Source organism: Poecilia latipinna, unplaced genomic scaffold (genome assembly GCF_001443285.1).
Source record: "Poecilia latipinna isolate Pla-1442-1.1 unplaced genomic scaffold, P_latipinna-1.0 Scaffold1056, whole genome shotgun sequence".
Taxonomy (NCBI): Eukaryota; Metazoa; Chordata; class Actinopteri; order Cyprinodontiformes; family Poeciliidae; genus Poecilia; species Poecilia latipinna.
This window is the reverse complement of record NW_015113672.1, coordinates 150,804-166,264: the sequence shown is the minus strand read 5'-3', so window position 1 is coordinate 166,264 and position 15,461 is coordinate 150,804. Positions and strand designations below refer to the sequence as shown.

General features: G+C 40.3%; 1 protein-coding gene and 1 long non-coding RNA gene across 4 annotated transcripts in view; one reads left to right on the top strand and one right to left on the bottom strand.

Annotated features, from left to right (window-relative positions):
* The window catches only part of LOC106959213 (ATP-binding cassette sub-family A member 1-like), a 31,533-nt gene extending 22,647 nt beyond the window's left edge, over positions 1-8,886 (top strand). The window contains exons 17-49 of one of the 3 annotated variants that reach the window (XM_015051618.1): positions 197-401; positions 494-607; positions 700-874; positions 962-1,093; positions 1,193-1,332; positions 1,428-1,565; positions 1,676-1,905; positions 2,001-2,070; positions 2,174-2,376; positions 2,477-2,528; positions 2,642-2,755; positions 3,018-3,166; positions 3,291-3,415; positions 3,785-3,883; positions 4,029-4,218; positions 4,336-4,430; positions 4,518-4,550; positions 4,660-4,765; positions 5,019-5,093; positions 5,238-5,407; positions 5,487-5,664; positions 5,756-5,871; positions 5,962-6,106; positions 6,195-6,318; positions 6,413-6,542; positions 6,685-6,868; positions 6,996-7,102; positions 7,191-7,332; positions 7,452-7,586; positions 7,688-7,791; positions 7,896-7,988; positions 8,143-8,386; positions 8,683-8,886. In XM_015051618.1, coding sequence (XP_014907104.1) covers positions 197-401; positions 494-607; positions 700-874; positions 962-1,093; positions 1,193-1,332; positions 1,428-1,565; positions 1,676-1,905; positions 2,001-2,070; positions 2,174-2,376; positions 2,477-2,528; positions 2,642-2,755; positions 3,018-3,166; positions 3,291-3,415; positions 3,785-3,883; positions 4,029-4,218; positions 4,336-4,430; positions 4,518-4,550; positions 4,660-4,765; positions 5,019-5,093; positions 5,238-5,407; positions 5,487-5,664; positions 5,756-5,871; positions 5,962-6,106; positions 6,195-6,318; positions 6,413-6,542; positions 6,685-6,868; positions 6,996-7,102; positions 7,191-7,332; positions 7,452-7,586; positions 7,688-7,791; positions 7,896-7,988; positions 8,143-8,386; positions 8,683-8,826 — 4,461 coding nt within the window. In that variant the 3' untranslated portion in view covers positions 8,827-8,886. Of the gene's footprint in view, positions 1-196; positions 402-493; positions 608-699; positions 875-961; positions 1,094-1,192; positions 1,333-1,427; positions 1,566-1,675; positions 1,906-1,997; positions 2,071-2,173; positions 2,377-2,476; positions 2,529-2,641; positions 2,756-3,017; positions 3,167-3,290; positions 3,416-3,784; positions 3,884-4,028; positions 4,219-4,335; positions 4,431-4,517; positions 4,551-4,659; positions 4,766-5,018; positions 5,094-5,237; positions 5,408-5,486; positions 5,665-5,755; positions 5,872-5,961; positions 6,107-6,194; positions 6,319-6,412; positions 6,543-6,684; positions 6,869-6,995; positions 7,103-7,190; positions 7,333-7,451; positions 7,587-7,687; positions 7,792-7,895; positions 7,989-8,142; positions 8,387-8,682 lie in introns of all 3 variants that reach the window. The other 2 variants (XM_015051619.1, XM_015051617.1) reach the window with 2 other exon arrangements.
* A 1,044-nt stretch (positions 8,887-9,930) lies between these two features.
* Positions 9,931-14,347, bottom strand: LOC106959215 (uncharacterized). Its single transcript, XR_001427300.1, has 4 exons — positions 14,277-14,347; positions 13,889-13,920; positions 13,687-13,793; positions 9,931-12,542 (listed from the first exon to the last, which is right to left on the bottom strand). It is a non-coding gene; the product is annotated as an uncharacterized LOC106959215 (long non-coding RNA).
* Positions 14,348-15,461: the final 1,114 nt, after the last annotated feature.

Here is a 15,461-nt window from a genome sequence, read left to right as displayed (position 1 = left end):
ACAGAGCACATGGTTCTAGGTGTTGCTTCAGTGTGATCTTAAATTACTGCAGTAAAAATGATTGTTACACAACCTTTACTTGTGTTTCCAATAAAAGTTGTTGGCACCGTACATCCATATCTTAAACCTAGCGTGATACACAGGGATCCCAGGAATTCCTGCTATGTAAACTGTGGATATTGTGTTTCTCTCTCAGAGTCTTCTGTCCCCTGTGGCTTTTGGCTTCGGCTGCGAGTACTTTGCCCTGTTTGAGGAGCAAGGTGTGGGAATCCAGTGGTCTAACCTTCTAGCGAGCCCCCTGGAGGAGGACAGCTACAACCTGACCACCTCCATATGCCTCATGCTGTTCGACGCAGTGCTGTACGGAATAATGACTTGGTATATCGAAGCCGTTTTTCCTGGTAAGAAGCACAAAAAAATTTGATTTTTCTTAAAAAATCTGATGTAATCTGTGCAATATAAGTCATTTTAAAAATGCATAATTTTGTTGCAGGTCAGTACGGGATCCCCAGGCCTTGGTATTTCCCTTTCACAAGAACATATTGGTGCGGAGAGAAGGAGAATCAAAACATTAATACTCCTCTGTCCAAGAAGGGCAATGCTGACGGTACAGCAAATACAATCCTAAGTAATACCAAACTGCAAGAGAAGCCTTTGCTTATCGCTAATATGTTGTTCTTGATTTCATCACATCTACAGCTGTGTGCATCGAGGAGGACCCAAGCCACATCGACCCGGGTGTTTACATTGAAAACCTGGTGAAGATCTACAGCCATGGAAACAAGCTGGCTGTGGACGGATTGACCCTTAAGTTCTACGAAGGCCAGATCACCTCCTTCCTCGGCCACAATGGAGCTGGCAAGACTACAACCATGTACGTTCACAAGTTCAGTGCATTTACCAACTGGAAAAAATGCAAACGACTCATTTCAAAGTGGTGACCACGTTCTGTTTGCGATAGGTCAATCCTGACCGGACTGTTCCCACCCACCTCTGGCACCGCCTACATCCTCGGCAAGGACATCCGCTCCGAGCTCAGCACCATCAGGCAGAACCTGGGGGTCTGCCCGCAGCACAATGTGCTTTTCAGCATGTATGTATGCACTTTAACTGGAAAACACTTTAGCACACTTAGGGCCCCCTTTATCGTATTTCAAGCGTTTGTGCTGTTTGTTGGTTTGCCGTGAATCAGGTTGACCGTTGAGGAGCACATCTGGTTCTACGCTCGCCTGAAAGGTCTGCCTGAAGAGAAGGTGAAGGCTGAAATGGAACAGATCGTCAACGATGTCGGACTGCCACACAAGAGAAAGTCTCGCACCAACACTCTGTCAGGTCGGTTCCTAGTTTCAGGTTTCATCACTTATTTTCATCACTTAAATTGTTTGTTTTGCACATGTTTAAATTTGGAACACATGTTTTTTGTGCAGGTGGAATGCAGAGGAAGTTGTCGGTAGCGCTGGCGTTTGTCGGAGGTTCTAAGGTTGTCATTCTGGACGAGCCTACTGCTGGTGTCGACCCGTACGCACGAAGGGGAATCTGGGATCTGCTCCTCAAATACAGACAAGGTAAATGAAACAAATGTTATTTTTGTGTGTCATATATGTAAAAGTCGGCCAAAGGCCTTTAGTACGGCAGCGTTGTAGTGAGTGACCTTGTGTTTTTATGCACCTTTCAGCCCGCACCATCATCCTGTCCACTCACCACATGGATGAGGCTGACATCCTGGGCGACCGTATTGCTATCATTTCCCATGGCAAGCTGTGCTGCGTGGGCTCCTCTCTCTTCCTGAAGACTCACCTGGGAACCGGCTACTATCTGACGCTGGTCAAGAGAGACTACGACCTGTCTCTACAGTCCTGCAGGAATTCTGCCAGCACCGTCTCCTACATGAAAAAGACAGAGAAGGTAACCGAAAAGACATTTTTATGCTTACTAGCCTGCTTTAACAAAACATAAAGATGAATTTATTAAGGTTTTTTTACCCCCACTTTTTTCAGGAGGACAGCGTATCAGAGAGCAGTTCAGATGCTGGCCTTGGCAGCGAACCTGAAAGTGAGACTACCACTATTGGTAAGAACTGGAAGGTTAATTTTTCTATATAAGAATTCAAAAATGATATTCACCCACCTTTCTCTCTCTCTCTCGTTTTTTTCCTGCTCATCTTTCCCATTAGACGTCTCCCTCATCTCCAGTGTGATTTTCAAGCACGTCTCAGAGGCTCGTCTGGTGGAAGATCTCGGACATGAGCTCACCTACGTCCTGCCATACCAGTCAGCTAAAGACGGCGCCTTTGTTGAGCTTTTCCATGAGCTTGATGATCGACTTACTGACTTAGGAATCTCAAGCTACGGAATTTCTGACACCACCTTGGAAGAGGTAGGGGCTGCTTTTTTAACCCTTTAATCCATTTTTAGCTAACATTCATTGAATCTCAAGTGAACCCTTAAACTGACCTTGTTTCTTTTTGATGCGGCAGATTTTCCTGAAAGTGGCAGAAGATAGCGGTGTTGATTCTGTTGAGCTTTCAGGTGAGATTTACGATGTTTTAAATGCAGCAACTGCAAATGAAACCAAAAATGAAAAACAAATACAAGCACTGAGTAGAGTAAAAATAAGCAAGTATACTTTGGTGTTTTTGTAGATGGAGTGGTACCAACCAGAACCCGACGGCGACACGCTTTTGGAGACCACCAGAGCTGCCTGAAGCCCTTCACCGAGGATGACTTTGACTTCAATGACTCTGAAGGTGACCCAGGTAGAATTTAATTGCCCGCCACGCAGAGCAATGACAAATCTTTCAGTTTTAATACGGAGGGGCATTGTGCATTTGAAAAATATGCCAAAAATCTGAAACATTGCACAGAAACCCAGGCAACCTGAGGCTCATGTGCTGCTGTTACAACACTGGAACAGATGCATGCTTTTAGCAATATCTACAAGTTTCATTGCTGTTGCAAAACCGGAGAACACATTTATCTTGTTTCTACGTTTGCTGACAATGTGTCTTTTCTGTGCAGAATCTCGTGAGACTGATTGGCTCGGTGGAACAGATGGCAAAGGTTCATATCAGGTCAAAGGCTGGAGTCTGAAGAGACAGCAGTTTGTCGCGCTCCTGTGGAAACGGTTCCTGTACGCTCGCCGCTCTAGGAAAGGCTTTTTCGCTCAGGTGTGCTGTGGTTAAAGTTGTGGTGCTCTTATCATTAACACAACTTACTAAGTTAATTATTTTACACCATGCCCATTTTACTGCACTGAAGTTTAAATGCATTGTTCTGGTTCATGTTTTTCAGATTGTTCTGCCAGCAGTGTTTGTGTGCATTGCACTTGTGTTCAGCCTCATTGTTCCTCCGTTTGGGAAATACCCGAGTCTGCCTCTGCATCCCAGCATGTATGGAGAGCAGTTTACCTTCATCAGGTGGGGCGTCACTCCCATGTTATCAACCTCTGTCCTGATATCTGGCATTCTTTTGGAAAAAATGTAAACCTTCTTTGTGTAATTCTAGATAGCATTTTGTCACAGCGGTGTTTAAGCTTTCGTTTCTGAGAACAAAAGAGGGGAAAAAAGAAAAAAGAAACAGTATGAATGAGTGAATAATGTTTTTTCATTAAGAGGTGTACATAGATGTAAAGGATTACATGACGGTGGTAAGAATTATTATTTAAAGTGCCGCTAAAAGATGTAGATGATGAAGAAATTATATGAAGGATTTTATAGTGAGCTATTTCTTGTATATCAAATGTAAGAAATGCCATTAGTTAAAGTGTTCTGTCTCTGCCTTTGCAGCAATGACATGCCTGAAGAACCCCACAACCACAAACTACTGGCAGCTTTGATGGACAAACCAGGATTTGGAACACGATGCATGGAAGGAGAGCCCATACCGTAAGTGGGAAAAGAGTAACTTTATTCATGGAGATTTTATATCCAGAAAATGTTAACTTCAGTAAAACAAAAATCAAAACGATGTAGTAATTAGAAATGTAAAAGTTGAGCTAAAAACTTAAATGTTGTTCTCTGCGTGCTCCAGGGACACTCCCTGTGTGGAGGTGGAGGATGATTGGACGCTCCCTCCAGTTCCTCAAAGTGTCAGTGATATATTCGACAAAGGCAACTGGACCATGGAGAACCCGTCTCCACTGTGTGAGTGCAGCTGTGAAGGCCGTAAGAGGATGCTGCCCGAGTGTCCCGCCGGGGCCGGTGGACTTCCACCACCACAGGTCAGTAGAACCAACAAAAATCTGAACACAGACTCAGCTATGGCATCAAAAGTGCAACACGCACAAACTCAACTTGGCACACAGTAATGAAGTACCATGATTTGTCTTTGTATCCAGATGATGATCAGTGACAAAGACACGCTGCAGAATTTGACTGGTAGAAACGTGTCGGACTACCTGGTCAAAACCTACGCTCAGATCATCGGCAAGAGGTAAAGACTCTTACCGTTCTTTCCTCTGATGTCACATTTCTAACTTATAAGTTATAGCCTTTCATTATATGGTTTCCCCTTTTACAGCTTGAATAACAAGATCTGGGTCAACGAGTTCAGGTACATTCTAAGACGTCATGAGTCTTTAAAAAAAAAAAAGAAAACATTGATCTGAGTGCTTCTCTGCTGTGAGCTGCACTGATGTAAAAATGTTTGCTCTCCATAACAGATACGGTGGATTCTCTCTGGGCGCCCGAGGTTCCCATGTTTTGTCCCATACAGGTGATATTGATGAAGCTGTTGTGCAACTGAGGCAACTCTTCCAACCTGAAGAGGTAAGAATTAGATTAGAATAATAAGATTATTCTAATTATAAAGAACCAGTTTGGTTTTACTGAAGGAAATTTCTATTTCGGTCTTTGTTACTCAGGGTAAAACAAAATATGCATGGATCCTAGATAATTTTGGTTTATGATTATAGAGATGTAGTAAATCTTGAAATTTAAGCCAACTATGCCAGTTTACATATTTTCTAAACACAACTCTCTCTGTCTCTCTCCTTTCCTTTCTGCCTCATCCATCCTTTAGGGAACGGCAGCCTTTCGTTTTTTCAGCAGTCTCTCTGGTTTTATCCAAGGATTGGACACAAAGAATAACGTTAAGGTTAGAAACTCTATATGTTTTTTGTATTTCACACTTCATTATATTTTGATTGGTGCTGTTTAAATAATTATTGGTTATAAACAGTTCATCTCTAAGACAATGGTTTTAAATCCAAGTTTAAAATCCCCCCCCCCTCTCCTTTAGATTTGGTTTAACAACAAGGGCTGGCACAGCATTGGCTCCTTCCTCAACGTGATGAACAACGCCATTCTACGGTCAAGTCTCAAACCTGGTCAAGACCCGACGAAGTTTGGCATCACCGCTTACAACCATCCACTAAACCTCACCAAGGAGCAGCTCTCACAAGTCGCACTGTGAGCATCATGATCAATTTGCCACATGAACGCAAGCGGAAATTTTCCCGACCTACAATTCTTACTTCTTGGGTTTTAGGATGACGACGTCTGTGGACGTGTTGGTGTCCATTTGCGTCATCTTCGCCATGTCCTTCGTCCCTGCCAGTTTTGTGGTCTTCCTCATCCAGGAGAGAGTAACAAAGGCCAAGCATATGCAGTTCATCAGTGGGGTGCAACCCTTGCTCTACTGGCTGGCCAACTTTATTTGGGATATGGTGAGACATTACAAAGGCAACACCACTCGAGTGGCAAAATATTCCAGGTGGAAATACTGAAAGGTCCTCCTCTTCCTTTTCCTTCTCGCAGTGTAACTACGTCGTTCCAGCTACGCTAGTGATCATCATATTTGTCTGTTTCCAACAAGAAGCCTATGTTTCTTCCACCAATCTACCAGTACTGGCTCTGCTGCTTCTCCTCTATGGGTAATTTGGACAAACTTTCTACACTGGGGCTTTTCACTTCAACCACATTCAAGGACTTCATGTAAATTTACGTTTTGTTTCTTTTACCAGGTGGTCAATCACCCCTCTGATGTACCCAGCCTCTTTCTTCTTTAAGATCCCCAGCACTGCCTACGTAGTTCTAACCAGTGTCAACATACTGATTGGAATCAATGGCAGTGTGTCCACGTTTGTCCTGGAGTTGTTTGGAAGTAATGTAAGTAAATGTTATGAGTTTCAGACTGTAGGATTTTTTTTTTAAACATTAGGAAGTTAAATTGGCATTAATTGCATTCCTCTCTCAGGAGATCGGTGGTATTAATGACATCTTGAAGAATGTGTTCCTCATCTTCCCTCACTTCTGCCTGGGTAGAGGACTGATTGACATGGTGAAGAATCAAGCCATGGCTGATGCTTTGGAGAGATTTGGTGAGTCTTTACTTTGACCTGTTGTCATATCATTGACTAGGACAAGAAAAGTCTCATGAAAGGCCACGTTAAAGAGACGAAATGTCTGTTATAGGTGAAAACCGGTTTCGCTCTCCTCTGGCTTGGGACATGGTGGGAAAGAACCTGTTCGCCATGGCAATAGAGGGGGTTATTTTCTTCTGCATCACCGTCCTCATCCAGTACCGCTTCTGCTTTAAAGCCAGGTTGGTAAAACATGTCATCAGTCGAGTTCACCTACCACTTACCCAGACATCACGAATGAAAACATTAGTTGTGGGTTTATATTTCAGGCTGTGAAGCTCAAGTCCGCTGAAATTTTAACTCTCCTATTTTAAAACTCCGCAGATCCTCCACCGGCCATCTGAAACCAATTGGAGAAGAGGATGAAGACGTTGCCAGAGAGCGACAGAGGATCCTGAGCGGCGGTGGACAGTTGGACATTCTCGAGCTGAGGCAGCTCACCAAGATTTACAAGCGGAAACAGAAGCCGGCCGTGGACCGGCTGTGTGTTGGCATCCCTCCCGGAGAGGTATGCTCCAGTTTACAGAAAATAATACAGAGGAACATGCAAGAATATTTGTATTTTTTTATGAGATTAAGCAAGTGTGGAAATAATCGTAGCAGATATACTCAATGATACACATTTTCCCTTGTAGTGTTTTGGTTTGCTTGGGGTCAACGGAGCAGGAAAGACCAGCACCTTCAAAATGTTGACTGGAGACTCAGATGTGACCAGCGGTGAGGCCTACTTAGCTGGCAAGAGGTATGAAACAAGACAAGCATTCTTATTTCATTTAAAACTAAAATAACATTTGGAGACTAATGTTCTTGTGTGTTTTCTCTCCTTTCAGTGTAAACACAGAAATAAACGAGGTGCATCAGAACATGGGCTACTGTCCTCAGTTTGATGCCATCAACGACCTTCTGACTGGAAGAGAGCACCTCGAGTTCTACGCCATCTTGAGAGGAGTACCTGAGAAGGAAGTCTGCGAGGTCAGCAGCAACACACATCATTGGTCTTTCATGTCCAACCTACTCCGATAACATGTATATCAAACAAAGAAATGCTAAGCTTGTCAAAACATTTAGCAAAACTCTTTTTTCCCCACTAGGTGGCAGAGTGGGGGATACGGAAACTGGGATTGATCAAGTATGTGGACAAAGCAGCAGGGAGCTATAGTGGAGGAAACATGAGGAAACTCTCCACTGCCATTGCACTCATAGGAGGACCACCTGTTGTGTTTTTGGTCAGTGAAACTACATATTAATCATAAAACATAAAGATGACAATGTTCATAGTGGCACTAACTGATGTGTTGCTAAACGTATGTTATCACCTTTGTAACAGGATGAACCAACAACAGGAATGGACCCTAAGGCACGTCGGGCCCTCTGGAACGCCATCCTGAGCATCATCAAAGAGGGACGATCCGTGGTTCTCACCTCCCACAGGTCAGTCGAAGCATCTCTTTGAACTATTGGAATCGATGAACAATTTCTGTAGCCTCCCTATGTCTGTGTATTGAATACATGTTTTCTCTCTTCGTTTGTCGCAGTATGGAGGAGTGTGAAGCACTCTGCACCAGAATGGCTATCATGGTGAACGGCAGGTTCCGCTGTCTGGGCAGTGTGCAGCACCTTAAAAACCGGTACGCATGCACAAATGAAACCTTTCATTACAAAAAAATGCCGTTTCGGTAACGAAATAAGGGGTGAAACCTGTAAACCCAAAGCATTGTTTTCATACTCAAATTTCTTTTTCCACCGTTATTCACACTTAAAACAATAAATGTCTTCCATCAGGTTTGGAGACGGCTACACCATCATCTTGCGCGTGGCGGGGCCGGACCCGGACCTACGGCTGGTGATGGAGTTCATAGAACAGGAACTGCCGGGGAGCACGTTGAAGGAGAAACACCGCAACATGCTGCAGTACCAGCTCCCCTCTTCGCTCACCTCCCTCGCCCGAATCTTCTCCCTTCTCTCCAAAAACAAGGAGGCACTCAGCATAGAGGACTATTCTGTCTCTCAGACTACTTTAGACCAAGTAAGCAAGCGAACACAAAGTCAGTGGCTGTTCTTGAATTAACGGGCCCCTCTGCCAGCCATGTTCAACATTCTGAAATTGGATAAAATATGGCGCTGCTCTGCAAAAGAATCAATGAGAAGCAATAGAAAACTTGTTCAAGTTACATTTTTATCTTGTGCCTGTGCTGCTAAACCACACTTTTTTACTGACACCCTGAGAAGCTCACTATAGAAATCAAAAACAGCCACTGCAAAAAATTCAGATTAGTCTAGCAATATCTAATTGTATATATTTTTTCATTTCCCCTCTCTCAGGTGTTTGTTAATTTCGCCAAGGACCAAAGTGACGAGGACCACTTGAAAGACATCCACCTGAGCAAGCGGGATGCAGTCGTGGTGGACCTTTCCCAGCTGAACTCTTTCCTCACAGACAGCAAGACAAGAGAGAGCTGTGTCTGATTTCTGAATCATGCTTCACCCTCTCTCCCTGCTAAAAAAAAAAAAAAAAAAAAAAAAAAACGTGGACCATTGACTTGTGCGGGAGACCACCTACGGTCATTTTTTTATTTCTATTTTTTAGTCTTTTTTAATTGTCATCGTGTCTCAGTGAACCTGCGTCTCATCGCACAGCCTCCGACGGAGGCAACGACGGCAGGTTTTTGACAGACGCTGAAACGATGAAAAACTCAATGCAAATCAATGCAAGTAAAATAAACGTATATATATTTAAGATTAGAAGATAGCTGTGTAGAGGTTGGAGACTGGTGCTTCTCCTCTTCACGACGTGGACTGGAAGAAAGAAGACACTTGAAGTGACGGCAGGATCTGAATTTCTCCGTTCAACTGGAAAGTCCAGGTTACTGACTTCATGGATAAGACACTTTGGTAGGGGATAACGCGAAACGAAATCTGGAAGGTTTTCGTCCCCATTCCTTGGAGCAGACGGCAGCAGTCTGCAGGACTGCCTGTAAGCAAGCGACAGCAGAGTTTATGACGCTGTAAAAACAAAGTCATTCGAATCATTCACTGCCAGCTGTTGAAAGATGGACTGACTCATTTCTTTTATTCAGGGTCAAACCTTTTCTCAATTTCTATTCGTTACCAAGCGCAGTTGTTTTATAATCCAAGAGATGGTTAAAGGTAAGCATCTAAAAATCCCGTTTTAGTCTCAAATGTGCAATCATCTGTGTTTTAACTTTTGCTAATCTGAAAAAAGAAAAATCCTTTTAGCCAAGCATGGTTAAGTTGTTTCTCATGGTTGTCTAATAATTCAAACTGCTAACCAATGTGGGTTTTTCTTTTTTTTTGTATTTGGTGTCCTTAACATTGTCCAGCACAGTGCCTATTCTGGTGGAGCGTCAAGCTTGAGCACTCCATTAAAAACAACAATGTATGTAGGCTGCCAAGGAATGTATAAGACCAATACCAACATGCAACAAAGCATATGGAAAATAGTTTTGTTATAGGTTATTGTGAAATGTTGTGTGTGTGTGGGGGGTTTTTTAACTGTTGTCCTTCATTGTCAGAATCAAAACAAAAAAATAGTGGTTCCCTTATGTTTGGTTAAGACATGCATTCTGCTCTTCTGGCTTTGCTCATCCTGCCCTCTCTCTCTCTTTTTCTTTTTTTTTTTGCACGGCCACAAGGTGGAGTCATCAGCTGCTCTATTTGTGTGAACCTTAGATCTGAAATATGTAAATGTTTTGGATGTGGCCTTTGAGAGGGTATGATGGGAGCACTTCAGATCTGAGCCTGTGCTGCATGGATAATATGTACAGTTGCAATTTTGTGATGTTAACACTGGAGTGAACTAACTGTCTGTGTGCCAAACAAAGCTAAACTTTAAACCCTGACCGATCAACAAAAGCAAACGAGTGTTTTATAACGTTTATCCATCAGGTCAGTTTGAAATATATTCCTGTTTCTCTTATCAACTGGGGTTGTTGTAAAAAAAAAAAAATAGTGTGCACTCTCCTTCTTTTCTTAACTAGACTGCAAGTTGCATTCATCCTGTGGAAAAATTGCCAAAGTCTGCCCACATCTATTAACTGCAACTGAGGATGAGACAACAGTTTTTAGCAGCTAAACAACCAGCCAGACTAAAAACGAGGACCATGTAAATTCAATTGTGCTTTTAAGACTTTATAGTTAAAAAAAAAAAAAAAAGAATCATCCAGGATTTTAATTGATGGTGGATTGTAATTACAGGTGCTCTGTCTTGTATAAAATCTTGGAAGGGGTTTCAATTATCTCTGGGATCCACTAACTACGAACTGAGGATTTTATCCTCTTGCTTGAAACCCCTGATTTTTAAAGAATTTGAGCACTTTACAGGCTTAGCAGGCCTTAGTTTCCATTTTTTAGACTTAGAGATGTAAAAGAAGAAAAAAATCTCTCCACTGGAAAACAGACACAACAACAAAGCTACGCCACCCCAGTGAGATGTTTGCTAGAAACTTGAAGTAGAGAACAAAGGCTTGTGTATTTAAGAGACATGTGATGAAAATAAGTGAAGAAATTGAGAAGCAGAAATAGTTGTGAGAAATGCAGGACAGAATGAGGGTGGTGATTCTTCTCTTTTCATTCTCAATATTATTCTTTGTTTACATTTTTAAGTATTACAGCTGTTTGAGTCTGTTACCCATTGTGAATAGTTATTCTTTACATTAATAAAAAAAATCATGTTTTGACAACAAATTTCTCCCGACTGTAGTTTTTGTTTATTTTCTTCACTTTGTTTTTCTGTACAGCTGGCACATCAACATTTTTCTCAGTAGTTATGTTTTCAGTCGGATTACTGATATAAAATTGACATAGCATCTATGTAACAACGCACACACAAAAAGTGTAAATAAATCAGTCCATGAATTAAGTTAATGTGGAAAAGCACAAGGAATAACAACTGTATTAAATACTTAGGACACTTTGTGTTGCTTATGACAGCTTCTAGACATTTTCTGTATGGAGAATATTGCCTTTTTTAATTGCTAGGCAATTGAAAAAGCTGTTTGAGGTAACCTTTAAATTAATTTCAAGCAATGCTGCACATGTGCCCTCACAGGCATTCAGGGGTTGCTGCAGTTTAAGCATTTTTAAAAGATGTAAAAGAGATTGCGAACAGTAGTGTGAACAAGATTCACATCATGTTTTAGTTGTGCTTAAGCATATTCTCCCTTAGTATTTACTGTTATGCAAATTGGATTTGTACAACAATGTAATGCTAGTGGAGGAAGCGTCATCAATAACCCATAAAATACTGCAATTTTTAAGTAATTTCAGAGTATAGTTTTACAATTGTTGAAAGTAAACAATAATATTTTAGTAATTTTTGCTATCTTAGAAATAAAACTTTTAATTTGAACTCGTATTGTTCATATTAAACAATACAGGTTTAATTTGAACACACACATATACTAGTATATGTGGCATCATCTGACTTTTTCGCCAAACAGGCCCAGAGGTGGTTTAAATGGACTACCCTTTCACAAGTACCTAGAGCAATGGGAAATAGTTTAAAACACTGCAAAAATGTGAAAAAAATTAGCTCACCTTAGGTTTCAGATATTTAAAAATCCCCATATACATTTTTCATTTCATCCTTCTTTCAGTCATGAAATATGTCGATATGACCTGCCGAGAAACCACAATTGCTCTGCAGAAAATTTTAATTTTGTGCAGTAAAAATGCTCAAAGGTCATGGTAGTTTATTGTATTGCTAAGTGTGTTACTAAATGTTTTTATTAAAAACTAAAGTATATTTGTCAATTTCAGGATTTATGAAGCTTTCTGGGACTTCAAATAATACTCTGTCCTTATCCCAGAGCCTCTCTAGTTAAATGTTCTACTTTTGTTCTACTCATCTGTTCTCACTGTACTGGTCTATTCTATTTATGCCTACATCTGTACTTCTGTAAAATCCTTTTTTTAATCTGTGAAAGTGCCATACATATAAAGTTTATTTACTTAGTAACTCTTTAGCCTCTTCCTTGTTAACCTAGCATACAGCATAAATTGTATAATACCGAGAAAAACAACCAGAAGGTCACAAGATTGAAGACATTTAGACTTTATTACAATGTGACAAGAGTAGATATTTTTCCAGTTTGCTTCATAGTGTTGATTTTATCAACTGCACAGATCAACAGCGTCCCTCCCTGACGAACATGATGTCCTTTCTGGTTTCCATGAGGAGAGAATTGAGACATGGCATAGCTGTGATTCACTCATTCAGATGCAATGTTATTTATAAAACAAAACAAAGTAACAATTTTTTTTATGAACAATTAAAAGTTATTTTTCCTAGGCTTAAAATATATCTAAGGTGAACACTTGTGTGAATGCAGGATAAGAATTGCTCTTTTTTCCTTCATTGTAGAAAAACACTAGAAAAACCTTCCTGTCCCTCTCAGGGGTTGATTCACATGTATCCTGTTGTATTTCCAAAGACAAAACCAGAGATTTCTTTACACTTAAAAATATAAATGCAACAATTGTTTTTTCTCCTTTTTGTCATGAGTTGAACCCAAACATCCAAGCTTTTTTTAAATACACAATATACATTGTTCTCTCAAACATTTTTCACAAATCTGTCTAAATCTGGGCTAGAGAGCTCTGCCTCTTTGCCAAGATAATTCATCTCATCTTGCAGGTGTGGCATATCAAGATGCTGATTAGACAGCATGAGTGCACACTGTGTGCTTTAGACTGGCCACAATAAGAGGACATTCTGAAATGTGCAGATTTGTTTTACTGCAGGGTGTGCTGAAAGGTCAGAAAGTCACTCAGTAGCTGCCATTCCATTACAAATGTGTACAAAATCTTGTTTGATATTCTGCAAATGTAAAAAAAACCATACACACACAATTTAGCAAATAAGAAATACAATTAAAATCACATGCAAGTTTGTTCATGTGATAAACATTCAAAAAAAACATGGCACATTTTTCTCCTCCTGCTACTTCCTGTCGTGTTTTTTGTTAAATTGGCATGTTTATATTAAGCTAATTTATTTTCTAAATGTCAAATTACTTAGCCAGTGGAAGTGCAGCTACTAACATAAATTTAGAACAGTTATGAACTATATTTAAGAGGAATAGTTCTATTGTATACATGGAAAACATTTTGAGTTCAGCTCACGATCAAACGGGAACAAAAACAAAAATGGCGCATTTAGGTTTTTGTTCAGGGTAGAACACCTTTTGGTTTTGTATTAGTTGATCACTAAGTGGTGACTAATGCATTTTATTCTCCAAAGAGACAGACTAGGTGACAAAATTAATGTGTGAATCCTTCAAGTGTGGAGCGGCTGTGTGTACTCACTTTGTGCAGAGGACACACATATTGGAGTAAGTGTTTCCGTCACTGCCACACACAGGGGCAAAGTTCATTGGGCAAATCCTGTTCACCCTTCGAGTAGGACAAGAAGTCTATCCAACATATGAAAACAACATCACATCAAATTTTGTTCAGTTATAGTAAGTTTTATACATAGATAATAGTTTAATTCTAAAATGTGTATTACCTTTCTCAAGAGTCCAGACTTTCCAGCAGAATCTATAGAAAATAATAAAGTAAGTTTTGTTTTCCTTAATAGTCCAACTGACATATAACAGTGCTGGCATCACAGTTCATATATGATGTCAAGGTTTTAGATAACAACCAGCTCTCAGGGTCAGTGTGAATTAACCTAAAGTGTATTATGCATTATAAAATGGAATCTAGATCATTTTGTATGTTTTTGTTTGTACTGTAGAATTTGACCTTAACATAGTGATCAGCATAAAACAATTTATCAAAGCAGGTTTCATTGTAAATAGAAATGAAATAGTTACAGCTGTACTTTGTAAAGAAACTACTTTCAAAATATACTTTCAAAACAAATGAAACAAGAAAAACTTTCATTTTCCCACCTGCAGCGACACAGATGAGCAGAAACCCCAGCACAAAGAGTGTTCGAGTCATAATGTTGGTGGATGAATAACTCAGAACGGACAAATACTTCTCTGTTTAAAGGTTATTTATCTGTTTGTATATATCTGTGTGGCTGTGTGCGTGCGTGCGTGCGTGCGTGTGTGCGTGTGTGTGTGTGTGTGTGTGTGCTGTTAGCACAACCTCATAACATAGGCATTATCACACATTGCACAGGCATAAAGATACAATTTGTTGATCACTGGGTGTCAACCAACATAAAGAATAAAAAATAATTAAATAAATATATGGATATACACTAAGAACATTTACATACTTTATTGAGAATTTTATTTGATTGGAGAAATACACCAAAGTGAAACAGGAAAAAAATGTTAAGATCCTCTTAATGAAAGACTAGACAGGCTGATCAGAAATATTATGGAAGGGTTTTTAAATCCTCAAACTGTTTGAATTTGTTTTTTCATAGTAACATGGAAATATGTGTTGTGCTGCATAATTTCTTTTCTTTTTTTTTTCTTTTTTTGCATGGCCACAACGTGGAGTCATCAGCATTTCTATTTGTGTGAACCTTAGACTTGAAAAATGTAAATGTTTTTATTGTGGCCTTTGAGAGGGCATAATGGGAGCACTTCAGATCCGAGTTGGTGCTGCATATGTACAGTTGCTTATGTACAGTTGAAAGTTTGTGATATTAACACTGGAGAGACAAGCTGAACTTTTATCACTCCTCTTCCTGTTAACTTTTTGTAAAAAAAAAAAAAAGCTTTCTTAACCCTTGTGCGTGCGAGGACTGAGGCAAACGTAGAGGACTGGCAAATGATACAAGTTTTTACGTATGTGGGGTCGGTTGGACCCCATTTTTAGACACAAGTGCTAAGAAAAGGAGAGTGCAAAGTCTGCCCACATCTGTTAACTGCAACTGAGGAGGAGACAATTGTTTTTAGCAGATAAAGAACCATCCAACCATCCATCCATCTTCTTCCGCTTATCTGGAGTTGGGTCGCGGGTGTAGCAACCTAAGTTAGGAGGCCCAGACTTCCCTCTCCCAAACCACTTGGACCAGCTCCTACATTTCTACACTTAAACAGTTTTCTAAAGTGAATTTTCAATTGAAGCAGGAAATAATACTAATGGAAGATCAACAGTGGTGGAGAAAGTACTCA